At 34.4% G+C, this 13,892-nt stretch overlaps 2 protein-coding genes, 1 long non-coding RNA gene and 1 other non-coding gene across 8 annotated transcripts; 2 read left to right on the top strand and 2 right to left on the bottom strand.

The window, feature by feature from the left end:
• LOC109713109 (uncharacterized protein At1g76070) lies at positions 2,454–3,913 on the bottom strand. 2 transcript variants are annotated; one of them, XM_020237074.1, is made up of 2 exons: positions 3,257–3,913; positions 2,454–2,881 (listed from the first exon to the last, which is right to left on the bottom strand). In XM_020237074.1, the coding sequence occupies exons 1-2, from the start codon at positions 3,624–3,626 to the stop codon at positions 2,577–2,579; spliced, it is 675 nt and encodes a 224-aa protein (XP_020092663.1). In that variant the 5' UTR covers positions 3,627–3,913; the 3' UTR covers positions 2,454–2,576. The 2 variants fall into 2 exon arrangements, with proteins under 2 accessions (XP_020092663.1, XP_020092664.1); XM_020237075.1 differs by having other exon boundaries at positions 2,454–2,878.
• Positions 6,612–6,684, top strand: TRNAA-AGC. Its single transcript has one exon. It is a non-coding gene; the product is annotated as a tRNA-Ala (tRNA).
• Positions 6,912–13,393, top strand: LOC109712354 (methyltransferase-like protein 23). 4 transcript variants are annotated; one of them, XM_020235878.1, is made up of 8 exons: positions 6,929–7,269; positions 8,873–8,977; positions 11,439–11,525; positions 12,278–12,328; positions 12,418–12,511; positions 12,599–12,683; positions 12,768–12,944; positions 13,175–13,393. In XM_020235878.1, exons 1-7 carry the CDS (start codon positions 7,102–7,104, stop codon positions 12,910–12,912), a joined length of 735 nt encoding a protein of 244 aa, XP_020091467.1. In that variant the 5' UTR covers positions 6,929–7,101; the 3' UTR covers positions 12,913–12,944; positions 13,175–13,393. The 4 variants fall into 4 exon arrangements, 3 of the variants coding, with proteins under 3 accessions (XP_020091469.1, XP_020091468.1, XP_020091467.1); XR_002216823.1 differs by lacking the exon at positions 13,175–13,393 and having other exon boundaries at positions 6,912–7,269; positions 12,569–12,683; positions 12,768–12,832; XM_020235879.1 differs by lacking the exon at positions 11,439–11,525 and having other exon boundaries at positions 6,928–7,269.
• On the bottom strand, positions 9,425–10,694 carry LOC109712356. The gene is made up of 2 exons (XR_002216824.1): positions 10,127–10,694; positions 9,425–9,821 (listed from the first exon to the last, which is right to left on the bottom strand). It is a non-coding gene; the product is annotated as an uncharacterized LOC109712356 (long non-coding RNA).

Below are 13,892 nucleotides of genomic sequence, written 5' to 3'. Positions count from 1 at the left end.
GCCGATTGGGCGGTGGCGCCGGAGCCGAGGAAGGAGGTGAATATATGGAAGAGGAGGACCATGGCCCCACCAAGGCCTCTTCAAGTGTGAATGTACATGTATGAATGGGTATGAATGGGTTGGAGAAACATTAATTTGTTTATTCCTTTTTTTTTATTTTTCATGAAATTGTTTTAGTAATTTTTCTATGCATTAATTTGTTGACCATTTGACCCTGCTTAATTACTTCTCTTTATTTTTATTTATTTTATTTTATTTTATACTTTTCCTCCTAGATTAAATTTACCACGAGTCAAATTCGGCAGCTTAAATTTTAATTTTTTAAATATATAAAAAAAAGCCAAAATTAAGGTAAATTTGAAGATTTTTCGTTGACCGCGCGGGCCCCACTTGTTATGACGTGGCACTGCCACAGCTGCTCCCGCCTTATAATCCAAAATCACCGTACACGTGTCCTCATTCCTGGCGCTACAAACAGATCACCGTACGTTTGCTAGTGAAGCTCTTAAATATATTATTAGTTTTAAAATTATTTATTTTATATTTTATCAAAATTTAAAAAAAAGTGAAAAAGTGCTATCTAGTATTATTATTAATACATTAAAACATTCAAATAACATCTTATATTATTTGCATAAATTAAGTGAAGTGAGGAATTCGACGCAATGCTTTATTTCTATCCCAATTGATCTAATTCTTTTTTTTATCGTTAAAGTGTAGAACTGAACTAAGAAACTATTTTTTGCTACTTTTAAGGGAAAAAAAAAAAAAGGTTATGTTGCATAGTTTTATTTTTTGAAAAATTTTAAAACTAACAATTTCAATAAAATCTATCAATTTTTTATTTTACCGGTAAATATTTAATCGATTTATTGCGATATTCAGAATTATGAAACAAATAAACATGAACGTACGTGGTACAATTTATTATATTCAATAGTAAATATTTTAAATTAAAGTCAAACATTGATCGATGTGTGATATTAATGTCCAAACTCTAAGAGTTTTTTATGTATAGGCAACTTAAATACTATATATATACAGAGAGAGAGAGAGTGAGAGAGAGTCCGGCTACTATACTATCGGTAGCACCGAGGGCTTCATGCTACCAAGTTGTTTTCGATGATGCGGCTTTCAAATCGACGATCGGCTCCGTTAGACTTGATCTATACTATTAAAAGTATTTAGAAACTAAATTTCATAATTTTTCGATATCATTTACCTATCAAACAAGTAGTTTAAAATTGAACGGCTGAAAATAAAAATCTCATAAAAAATGATGATAAAAGATTTAAATTCAAGGTCAGATATACTGATCTTACTCTAAATAGTGAAAAAAATTTTCTAAAAAATTTTCATCGAATTTGGATTGTTTTACACCGTTAAACTTACAAACACACCACATCAGCTATTAAAATTGTCAATTTTGAGATCTTTTGATCACTAGTTAAATGATGTCAAAAAAAATCTAAAATTTAGTTTCCAAATATTTTCAATAGTGTAGATCAAGTCTAACGGAGCCGATCGTCGATTTGAAAGCCGCATCATCGAAAACAACTTGGTAGCATGAAGCCCTCGGTGCTACCGATAGTATAGTAGCCGGACTCTCTCTCACTCTCTCTCTCTCTGTATATATATAGTATTTAAGTTGCCTATACATAAAAAACTCTTAGAGTTTGGACATTAATATCACACATCGATCAATGTTTGACTTTAATTTAAAATATTTACTATTGAATATAATAAATTGTACCACGTACGTTCATGTTTATTTGTTTCATAATTCTGAATATCGCAATAAATCGATTAAATATTTACCGGTAAAATAAAAAATTGATAGATTTTATTGAAATTGTTAGTTTTAAAATTTTTCAAAAAATAAAACTATGCAACATAACCTTTTTTTTTTTTTCCCTTAAAAGTAGCAAAAAATAGTTTCTTAGTTCAGTTCTACACTTTAACGATAAAAAAAAGAATTAGATCAATTGGGATAGAAATAAAGCATTGCGTCGAATTCCTCACTTCACTTAATTTATGCAAATAATATAAGATGTGATTTGAATGTTTTAATGTATTAATAATACTAGATAGCTCTTTTTCACTTTTTTAAAAATTTTGATAAAATATAAAATAAATAATTTTAAAACTAATAATATATTTAAGAGCTTCACTAGCAAACGTACGGTGATCTGTTTGTAGCGCCAGGAATGAGGACACGTGTACGGTGATTTTGGATTATAAGGCGGGAGCAGCTATGGCAGTGCCACGTCATAACAAGTGGGGCCCGCGCGGTCAACGAAAAATCTTCAAATTTATCTTAATTTTGGCTTTTTTTATATATTTAAAAAATTAAAATTTAAGCTGCCGAATTTGACTCGTGGTAAATTTAATCTTAGAGGAAAAGTATAAAATAAAATAAAATAAATAAAAATAAAGAGAAGTAATTAAGCAGGGTCAAATGGTCAACAAATTAATGCATAGAAAAATTACTAAAACAATTTCATGAAAAATAAAAAAAAAGGAATAAACAAATTAATGTTTCTCCAACCCATTCATACCCATTCATACATGTACATTCACACTTGAAGAGGCCTTGGTGGGGCCATGGTCCTCCTCTTCCATATATTCACCTCCTTCCTCGGCTCCGGCGCCACCGCCCAATCGGCTCCGCCGACCGTCAACGGCGCCGAGTACGCGATAATCACCTCGTGATCATCATATGCACTACTCTCCCCCTTCTTCCAATCGAAATCGGCGATCGTCTCCCTCCCGCTCGCGAACCGCCTCATCTCCCCTATCCGCGGAGCGCCACCGCCACCCTCGACCGCCGCCCCCGACCGCCGTCCCTTCTCGTCAGCTCTCTCCTCTACAGCCTTACCTGCTGAATATAAATACAAACTATTAAAAGCAGAAAAGCAGTTGCCGTAAGATTTAATTGCCCATCAGCATGAGCCACTTTTATCGTATTGTATCGTGTCAATAAGATATCGGTATAATATAACTCTCATACCGATGACACAGCTCGAAATTCTTTTTTTTTTTAAATTAGTAAGTAATTTTTTTAATAAAATTTAATTTGTTTCTAAAAAAAATCAAACTTTCATGCCGTTATATATCGACACGTGCGCATCTAGGCACTCATCGCACGGTTTGGCACGCACCGTATCGTATATCGTATATTGCCTATAAATTTTTAAGATGATCTCGTGCTACGATACTTAAAAGATATCTTTAATTGCACGCTATTTAGTATTACCGCGGAATGAAAAGTACGCATGCTGCTTCTTCTTCTTCTTCTTTTGTTGTTGTTGTTGTTGTTGTTGCACCGACGACGGTGGCGGCCTTTTGGGCTCGGACGACCTCTTCTTCCCCTTGATCCGGCCGATGCACGAGACCTTCGGGGAGAGGGGCTCTTCGCCGTCGACGGTAGATCTCTCCTCCTTGTACCGGGCCTCGGCGGGGATTATCGACACGATCGGGCCCGAGAAGGCTTTGTTGAAGTAGCTCCTCTCGCGCGGGGGGTTGTAGAGATGGTGACGGGGGATCGAGAACGACGTCGACTTCGCGAGGAAGCGGAGGAAGCCGGAGTTTTTGGATCTGTGGTGATCACCAGCTGCTTTCTCCATGATATATATATATATATATCAAAAGCAGCTCTATATATTGGTTTTATTGTATATGATCTAGTACATATGTTTTTCTACATCTAACATGAAGAACCAAATACTAGATGGGTAGAGAAAAGCTATATATATATATATATATAAATATATATAAGTAACACAGATATATGATAATAAATATGTGTGGAGAAGAGAATGGGTTTGGTCAAAGGAGGAAGCTAGGGTTTGAATAGTTATATAAGTTTCCAAGGTCTTTCCTTTATATTGATGAAGATATATACAAGGGAAGGTGTGGCTAATTAAATGAGCTTGCCTTGGTGGAATGGGTTCTGGTTGATGAGCTTCTTTTTTTTTTTTTTTTTTTTAAGGTGAAAAATGCATGGAGACCCACACAACTATGGGGTTTTCTGAAATAGGCCCCTCAACTTTTATTTTTCTGAGTGAGATGCTGTAACTTCTAATTTAGAAAATCACATAATTTTAGTTAAAAATTAGGAATTTTTCTAATTTATTGATGATTTTACCAAATTTAGTAAATTTTTAATGCAACTGAGTGAAAAAAAAATTCAAATGGAAAAAATAGAATTGATGGGGCATGCATTCCTACAAGGGTTTATCCACCCCTTTTTGGCTTTTAGCTTAAAAAAAAAAAAAAAAAAAAAAAAAAAGAGAGAGAGAAGAAGAAGATAAAACTAGTGTAATAAAATTTGGTCCTTAAATGGGCAAAATTGTAAGATTACAACCCAGAGAGTTGCCCAATTAAAGTTGAGATATGCTTAGTTTGCAATCTTAATTGGGATGTTGTAATCTTTACAATCCAAGGGTTAGAATTTATCACATTTTTATTGATTTTTAGTTAAAAAATGATAAGATACATCCGTTTCACTCACATAAACTAAAATTAGCAGACGATATAGGATTCTAGAGATGGTTAGCTTCCACCAACCTTGTGATGTAGCATTAATTCTCATATTTTCGCTGATATTCAGTTCTGTTACCAAATGTAACGATTTGACCCATTAGCAATAATAACTCGTTGGATCGAAATTATTGGCTCAAAATATTTAAGTCGAGTTATTCCTTATCCATCCAATGTGGAATTGTTAAGGGCATAACACTAAATCCATTCGATGCCCCTCTTAGGTGTAGACTTAGCATCCACGTTAATTTGTCCTACTATGGTATAGCCCATTTTTCATGCCTATTCCGTGGTTCATTAAATTATGTTTAGCTATTTAATGACTTATATATTTTTTTATGATAAGATTTTATGGCTAAACTACATAATTTTTTTTTTATAAATATATATATTTTTTTACTTTTTCTCTCTGACTTTCAAAACTATATTTTGCCCCATTAAAATTTTAAAAATATTTTCAGGAGAGTACGGGATTAATGGAGATTTAAAGTGACCAAATTACTCTTACTTATTTTATAAGAAAAATAATTTTTAATATATTTCTGTAATTTTGAAGGATATTTTTATGTAAATTATGAGAAATGAATGGAATAATGATATAACCCTGACGGATAGGGATTAAATACAATAACTTAAAATATTTGGGGGGTAAAATATAGATTTTTGAAAGTTAGAAAGAAAAAATAAAAAAAAAGAGTATTTATAAGAAATTTTATTGTAATTTAATCAAATTTTATTGTTAAAGGGGGCATCATCTCACAATTTGACTTGAGATTTGACTTTAATTTTTTTTAAGAAAGAACTTCAAATACCATCCATGCGGTTCACACTTTCTCACATTGGTACTCTGTGGTTTAAAATGTATCGATGTACTACCCCGTAGTTTTATTTTTCTCTTTTTATAATCCCTTTCACTATATTTTTCATTAAGTCAGTGACAAAGTTAAAATGAAAGGGTACTAAAGTGAATATTCGATAAATTTAAGTAGGGTATCTGAAGTTTTTTGTATATAATTTAACAAAATGTTAACAGAGAAGCTGACGAAAAGAGAAAAATGAAACCAGAGGATACTAAACTGATACACTTTAAATCACAGAATAGTAAAGTGAGAAAGTGTGAAATCGTAGGGGTGATATTTAAAGTTTGCCCTTTTTTTTTAATATAATTAAGCTTTAATTTTTCCTTAATGATATGTGAATAAGGGTGGCGATCAACGCCTCTTGGAGCGAATTTTTCAAACACGTACGCATTACTTTTGTCTTTATTGCACGTGTGCCATACTAGGGATTGTTTGGCACCACGTGAAACAATCCTTCAACTTTTTTTTTTTTTTTTTTTTTTTTTTTTTTTTTTTTTTAACCACATGTTTTCCGTTTGGCCTTTTTTATGCTTCTGGAAGCATAAAATCTTCCGTACTTTTAAGTTATTTTCAATGTTAGGGTTTTCGAATCAATAATCGATTCTGTTAAACTTGATTTAGAGTATTTGAAGTACCTAGAAAATAAATTTCGTAATTTTTTGATATCATTTGCCTAGTCATCGAAATGACTCAAAATCAACGACTGATAATAAAAATGTTACAAAATATGATGATATGATATTAAAATTTTAGATCAAAGATATTGATCTTATTTTATATAGTATAAAAAAGTTTTTATCAAAATTTCATATTATTTGAATATTTCTACACCGTTAAACTTACAAACGGCTCGCTGCGACTATTAAAATTATTGATTTTTGATCATTTCGATCACTAGGCAAATGATATCGAAAAATCACGAAATTTATTTTTTAAATATTTCAAGTACTCTAGATTAAGTCTAATGAAGCTGATCGTCGATTTGAAAGTCTCAACATCGAAAATGACTCGAAAGCTTCTAGAAGTATACCAGCTTCAGAGATATATATATATATATATAGTTCGGCCATTACACTCTTATAAGTTAGGCCACTTTATACTTATAAGTTTTCGATAGTTAGATTTATTCTTTTAACTATTTCCATCTATTAAATCATATTATTCAATCAATATATATATATATTTATAATATATATTTTATCATAAAATGGGGATGTAGCTCAGATGGTAGAGCGCTCGCTTAGCATGCGAGAGGTACGGGGATCGATACCCCGCATCTCCATTAATTTTTTTCATTTTATTTTGTTTAAAAAATATATTAGATTGTATAATTAAAATTGTTGTAAAAATAATATAAGTCATCTTTTTGTTTGAAAAATTATATTCAGTCCATAAAATTTAATTGTAATAATTTTAAAAATTCAACCAGTAAATTATAAAAAAAAATAAAATTTGAGGATCAAAGTATTATTTAAGTCATAGTTGGAGGTCCGAACGATGTAATTTATCCAAAATTATAATAAATAAGTTTATTACGGTTTGAGGATCGATTGTCAGACATCTTATAGTTTGAGGACCGAACGTGCAATTTACCCTTCACAAAAATTAGAAGTTTCTTGAGTTGAGAGGGGGAAAATTCAAAATTGGCTTACTTGAGGGGCTCAGCCCATTTTCCCCTTCCGACGGTTGCGTTCGTTTTATGGACGACGCCGCGTCGCCGCCGCGGCCGCCATCGGCGGCGCACCGGAGCCCCGCCGCCACCGGCGGAGGCGGCGGCGGCTCCTCCTCCATGACCACCATATCCCGCCACTTCTTCGGCGGCGCCTCCTCCGACGAGGACCACGAGTTCTATGTCGACATCATCGAGGTCACCCACTCGAAACCCTCTCTCTCTCTCTCTCTCTCTCTCATAATGATTCAAATGGTGGTGTGTTTGCGGAGACGGTCATAAGGTGTTCGATGAAATGCTTAAGAGGGATGTTAAAGTTTTGGTATGAGAAGAGCTATTTAGTGTTTAACTTCTTAGATGCATATGTAGAAGGGTTTAAGCTCTATTAACGAGATGGCTATAACGTGTTCGATGGAATGCTTAAGAAGGAAGTTAATTGTAATAGTTTAGTGTTTTTGGTACGAGAGTTGTTATTTGGCGTTTAACTTCTTAGATGCATATGTAGAAAAGGTTTAAACTTTAAACTCTTGGAAGTGTCACCACTTATAATTTTCTTTTTCTTTTTTTGCTTACTGTTCCCCGACAAAATGCCTTGATATGATTAAAGATTGAGAAGCGTTATATTTGTTGAATACAACATATTAAAATTACCGGTCTTTGGTAGCTTCAGCTCTTGGAGAATAATGGCCGCTTCATATTCTTTAACATAGTATCTGAGCATGATTTGTAAAGTTCCGAGTCCCACCAGACTCCTAATATTATTAATTTCTTTCAATTTGATTTAAATCCACATCTTGAGCCTATCAAAATATCTCGAGTCCAGACGTGAGGGGGAGTATTGAATATAAAATACTAAAAACACTGTTCTCTGGTAACTTAAGCTTGTGGAGAATAATGGTCGTTTCATATTCTTTAACAATAATAGTAAAATTAAAGCTTTAAAATGGTTCTTTTATAAGCAAGGGCCTGTTCGGATGTCAAAAATAAGTTAACCGAGGTGCTTAAGCCTATGTGATTAGCCACTTCCTTTTCTTGTGATTGCAACACATGATTTAGTCCATTGCATGGTCTGCATAATAATCTTTCTTTGGAAACAAATCTTTCTACCTGTGATGAGATATATAAAATTCCAAGTTAAAATGATTTAGAAGCAATATATATGATGCTGTTGCAGGCATATTTTCATACTCCCATCAACTGACTACCACACGCCTTTTGTGTGAACAAAGGATGTATGGAGGGTAAGATATTCATGCATTTTAAATAGACCCTTGGTGTGGACCTTGGTGTGTTAAGATGTTCAAATGTGTTTTCCTTTTGGGTGTTAGACCAAAGAGTGGATTTTATAAAGTGTATAAATGGATCCCATCTGGAATTGTAGGTGTTATTATATTGAAAATTAGGAATCGTATGTAACATGATATAAACAAAAAGAACATTAAGTTGTCAGAACTTTATATGCTTGAGTTATTGCAACCAAATATCATCAACCTCGTTATAGATTAGTCTAATCACACTTCATAAATTTGTTTCTGAAGTGAATTGCGACCAGGTATTCCGTACATAACAAAGAGAATTAGTTTCTTCCATTTTTTGCCTCCATGATAGGGGCATGTTATCTTCATGAGATTTCTTGCTTTTTAAGGCTAAACTATGGTCTTCTAGCCACTTAGATGTGAACTTTTACTATTTTCTTTTTTTATATTTTTTTTCATGTTGATGCATTCCATACTTCGTGTCTGCATACCCTCCACTTTGGTGTCCTGTCATTCTATGTGATGATACATATTTGTATCAACAGAACATGCAAGAAGACTATGGAATGTTTGTCTGGCCTTGTAGCATCATTCTTGCTGAGTATGTGTGGCAGCAGAGATTAAGATTTTCAGGAAGCACTGTGGTTGAGGTATCGTAAATTTTCCACATGTTTAAAATTGTAATTGATTCTCACGCTTGTGACCTCAGCTATAATCACACCAATATCATTGTTAGTTTCCTTTGGGTCATTTTGCGGATTGAGCTTACTCTATACATGAACATTACTTCATTTTACTCTTCATGCTTACTAATGTAGTGGCCCGCGTGTTGCAGCGGGTATATATTAATGAAGCGAGAATTTGAAATAATGTTGTACAATATTATAAAAAAGAGAAGGGATTAGAGACATATCATTTTCACATCTATTTAGCAGATATAGTACAATGACACGAACTTTATAGTGAGTAGATGCTATTGTAAAACTAAAGATACGTAATCTACTAAAATGTAAGAAAAAAATTAATATTTTTACTTGATGTATAAATTTAGTCCATATTTAAACCATGGGCAGCATTCATTGGTAGAAGAAATGGCGAAACGACAAAGCATTGGACAACGGGTAGCATTCATAACGATGACAGTCCATCTTCAGTCAACAAAAAAAAAAATGGAGAAAAAAGGGGAAAAAAATCCAGTCAATTTGAGAAAAAGTAATTAAAAAGATCGGTGGGGAATATTGCTTTTATATACTGTTGATGAAATAATATAGCTTATTTATTGTGAATAAAGTAGATTTAGGGATGCAAATGGATCTAGGTTGGTGGAGCTCTCGCCCCGATCCACCCGAATAGGGTGGTAAGTCGGAACAAAAAATATAGAAAAATATAACCCGCTCCGAATCCGTCCCGATCCGCCAAGTAAATGGAGCGGGAGGCGGGAGACCCTTTTCTTCCTTAAATCCGCCCCGATCCGTCAAAAAATCTGCTCCTGCCCTGATTCGCCGTGAATGGGCGGTAAGTGGGAGCCAAAAATAAAAAAAAAAATAATCCGTTCTGAATCCGCCCCACCCCAACAAAAAATGGAGCGGAAGGTGGGGGAACCCTCCCGCCCCCAGATCCACCCCGTTTGCATTCCTAAGTAGATTATATATTACAATCAATATAAGAGTTTTCAAAGCATTTCTTTTTTGTGGTTGAGAAAAGAGTTTTTTTTTTCCCTAAAAAAACTCAAACCACTATAATAATGTATTTTTTGTTTAATAATTAAATAAAAAGAGAGAAAAAGAAAATAAACATACATGTACGTGGGTAGAGGATGGCAGGTGTTGTAGGTATGGAGAGCTCAAGACCCTGATCAAAGAAAGAAAATGAAAGCACGTGAGAACAAAATCCAAAAAACTAAAAAAAGAACGATAACATGAAGAAGAAGAGAGAAATAAAGAGAGAGGTATAGTAAAAGGAAAAAAAAAAGACAGAGATGACGGTCCATTTTCTCGGTGGGGCGCACACTCCTAAATTAAAGAGATGACGGTCCATCTTCTCGGTGGGGCACATACGCCCAAATGTAAAGAGATGACTGTCCATCTTTCCCCAAAACAAAAAGAAAAAAAAAGAATCTAGTCAATTTTTTTAAAAATAATTATAAAATTAAGGGGGTTAGGCCACATCAGCATAAGGCCATGGGGATTAATAGTAGTTTATAGATAGATGGTAGAGTAATTGAACATACTGTATAATATTTAAGATCATATGTTACTACACAGTTGGCTTATAGCATTTGTAGTATAGTTTCATAGGGCGCAATTGAAAATACTAGCCAGACTGGTGTTTATTTTATTGGTTCTTGAACGTCATTTTCTATTTGTTCGACCATTGGTATTTAGCCAGCTTAACCTGTAAGACTTTAGAAGAATGGAATATCATCTGGGTCACAAGTTTTCTTCCTTTTCCTTTGTAGAATGTGGGCCTGTTTGACTCAGTGGTGCTACCTGCAGAGCTTTTTGAGAAAGGTCTGAAATTGGGGCCTCTCAAAAAGCCTTGGCTTACGGTTGCACACAACAAATGTGGGCGCAATCGCAAGGCCAAACAGGCTCTATGATAGGCAAATACAACTATCTTGATTATCTATCGTATATTACATAGAGAAAGACTTGACCTAGAACACTTTTAGAAGTATTGAAGATCCCATGCTTCCACATTTTTTCGTATCGGATGAGCAGTGCAATACATACGTGTGCCTGATGAGAGGGAATTTTGATACGCATCACAAGGACAGATCTCTTGGAGTGATCTGCGGATTTTAATGCATATCCGGCAAATGAAAAAGTTAAAGTATTGAGTTCCTCAGAACTTACTGAAAGCATTCTGACTCATTTATGTAATTTTATTCATTTATTGAGTTTCTTTTCTCATCGTTTTTCCCTTTATTTGTGGGCAGACTATTTTGCTCTCCATTCCAGTGTATAACAACGTGGAAACACTGATATCATAAACAATACATCTGTAATTTGACGTATGTCAATTTTTGTAGTATTTAATAAGAATGAATACGTAGTTTGACTGATGATGATAGACCTAGCTTTTTTTATCCTTTATCCCCCTAACCTGCAGCTTGGTGCTGGAACCTCATTGCCTGGGTTAGTAGCTGCTAAAGTTGGAGCAAATGTTGTGCTAACAGATAAGTCAGAGGACAAAGAGGTGAGGTCTTTGTCTTGTTCTTTGCACCAGGGGATCCTCAACCTTCTCACAAGGCTTCATTTTGTTCCACAACGTTTCAATTACTACATTTGGGTCCGTGGCCTTTATTGTTTGCTGCAGTCAAATCATTTTCTTTGAAATCCTGATTAATTGAACAGCCTCTTCTATCTAAAAGCTGCTCCCACTGCTCTCCAGGTCTAAGTGAAAAACCCAAATCATTGGATCCACAACCTCCTATTGTCTCCGCTATTGAAGAATAGTTGTCAGGACGCATACATACTTAAGGAAGAAGCAATTTTGTTCTCTGCGATTTAATAAAAAATTTTAACGAAGGATCAAAGATTGCAACAAATATGAAAGGTTAGGAATGAAAGTGCAACAATTAATAGGTTAGATACTAAATAAAACCTTGTCAAAAGGTTTGGAACCTCAAGTGCAGTTTACCGCAGAAACAATTCTAGACACTGAATGGTTTAGCTAAGTTGGTATTCATTTTATGTCCAGAATATGTTGCTTGAGGAGGATAGTTATCTTCTTCTCCCCTAAATTTAAAAAAAAAAAATCATTTTATTATTTAGCCATAAGGGTCTATACAGTGCACTGGTGGTGTCTTTCAGTGATCTAACATTTAAAGTTTTCGATCTAGGTGAATTTAGCTCACTTTGCGTATTGGGGCTTTGTTGCACGTAGCTTTTTCCTGCTCTTTTTAGGTCTTTAAGCAATTTGAATCGTATGGGTTTTTTGATTGGCAGGTTATGAAGAACATGAGAAGCATATGCAATCTCAACAAAGTCAACTGCAAAGTACACTTCCGCCCAGAAAACCAACCTTTCTTTACTGCCTTACAAGCTGTTGACTTGCTCTTACGCCTCACCATTCTGTTATGGTGCAGATACTTGGAATTACCTGGGGAGAGTGGGACGATCCTATCTTCGATTTGAACCCCAGTATTGTTCTCGGCGCTGATGTATTCTACGATTCAACTGGTGGGACTATGAATACTTAAGTTCATTATAAATTTATTTTTAATCAACTTTTCTCAGCTCAAATTCAGGTTAACCTTGTTTGATAAGATTTCGACGATCTCTTTGCCACTGTTGCTTTTCTCCTGCAAAGTTCTCCTGGGGCAGTCTTCATAACAACATACCAAAACCGAAGGTTTTCATCTCTCTGCTATTTAATTTCATCTTGTAACCGAAGTTATCAGCAATTTCTTTTAATGAATTGACATTCATTCTACAGTGGGCATCATCTGATTGAATTCTTGATGGTAAAGTGGGGCTTGAAGTGTTCGAAAATTTTGGATGGTTTCTCCTTCATGCCGCTATGCAAGGCCTCTTCCCTTCAAGGAAACATTCAACTTGTCGAGATCGAACTCGACACCTAACAATCTAAATGATTACTAATCAAGAAAATTGCGTAAGAACGGTGTTTTCAATACTTTCTCCTATGTCTAATAATTAAACGGGCGGAAATAAAGTGAAGCAAAGTAGCCTGGTGGAACTCGAACTCAGGACTTCCTGCTCTAATATCATGTTAAATAATGTGAAAAAAAATTAATTTCTCTAAAAGCTTATGCTGCTGAAGAATAGCGTTTCTAATATTTGTATTTCAACAAATTATATTTATTATTCCTTTGAATCGTGCAGGATATTATGCCAATAGTAAGAGGAATAAGACATGGTGAAGTTTCGCTCTACGTCATATGCTCTGCGAAATGATTTGGAGCTTTACCCTCTGTGGATGCTATTTTTGAATTTCTTTAGTAGAATTATATGTAAAACGGATCATGGTTTGAAAATATATTTGTATTAATGCAAAATTTTTTGTGGTAAATTGCAACCCTTTGGCATAGTTTCACTTTGGTATGCAACTTTTCAGTTATTATAGTTGGGTCCCTAAACCTTTGCATTTTGGAGCAATTTAATTCGTTTGGTTAAATTTCTCCAATTTACAGAGAAATGAATTGTCATCTAATTTCCATGTCAGTATCTTTTGAAGAGATTGATTAAGATCTGTAATTTTTTTGCCCCATCATAAATCAAGAAGCATATCTTTACCATTTTTGTCCCAACATCCTTTAACCCAACATTGGTAGGTGCAGGGAATTCAATCCTGCATGAGTCTAGTGTGGGTGTGATTTTAATGTTTACCCTGCATCGGATCTGAGGGTGTGAGAAAAGCTCTCAGCTCGCAAGCTTGCTCGAATTCGACTGGTTTAATCAACGCACTAGAGTTCAAGCACAGTTTCGAGCTCAATTTATCAAACAAAAATTTCAAATTAGAGCTGCTTCTGAAAAATCTAACAATATCTAAGTCTCAGAAAGATGTTATTTCTGTGAAACAAATTAAAACAAATAACAGTAA

The sequence above is a fragment of the Ananas comosus genome, linkage group 7 (assembly GCF_001540865.1).
Source record: "Ananas comosus cultivar F153 linkage group 7, ASM154086v1, whole genome shotgun sequence".
NCBI lineage: Eukaryota > Viridiplantae > Streptophyta > Magnoliopsida > Poales > Bromeliaceae > Ananas > Ananas comosus.
Note: the sequence above shows the minus strand (reverse complement) of the source record. Positions and strands in the feature narration are given on the sequence as shown.

Bases quoted from the DNA above. Each gene is read 5' to 3' on its own strand.
- LOC109713109 (XM_020237074.1), bottom strand. From the start codon at position 3,626: ATGGAGAAAGCAGCTGGTGATCACCACAGATCCAAAAACTCCGGCTTC. The intron at 2,882-3,256 runs GTAATACTAAAT...ATTTATATTCAG, and splicing joins TGCGTACTTTTCATTCCGCG to CAGGTAAGGCTGTAGAGGAG.
- LOC109712354 (XM_020235878.1), top strand. From the start codon at position 7,102: ATGGACGACGCCGCGTCGCCGCCGCGGCCGCCATCGGCGGCGCACCGG. The intron at 8,978-11,438 runs GTATCGTAAATT...CCTAACCTGCAG, and splicing joins CAGGAAGCACTGTGGTTGAG to CTTGGTGCTGGAACCTCATT. The intron at 12,684-12,767 runs GTTTTCATCTCT...TTCATTCTACAG, and splicing joins ACAACATACCAAAACCGAAG to TGGGCATCATCTGATTGAAT.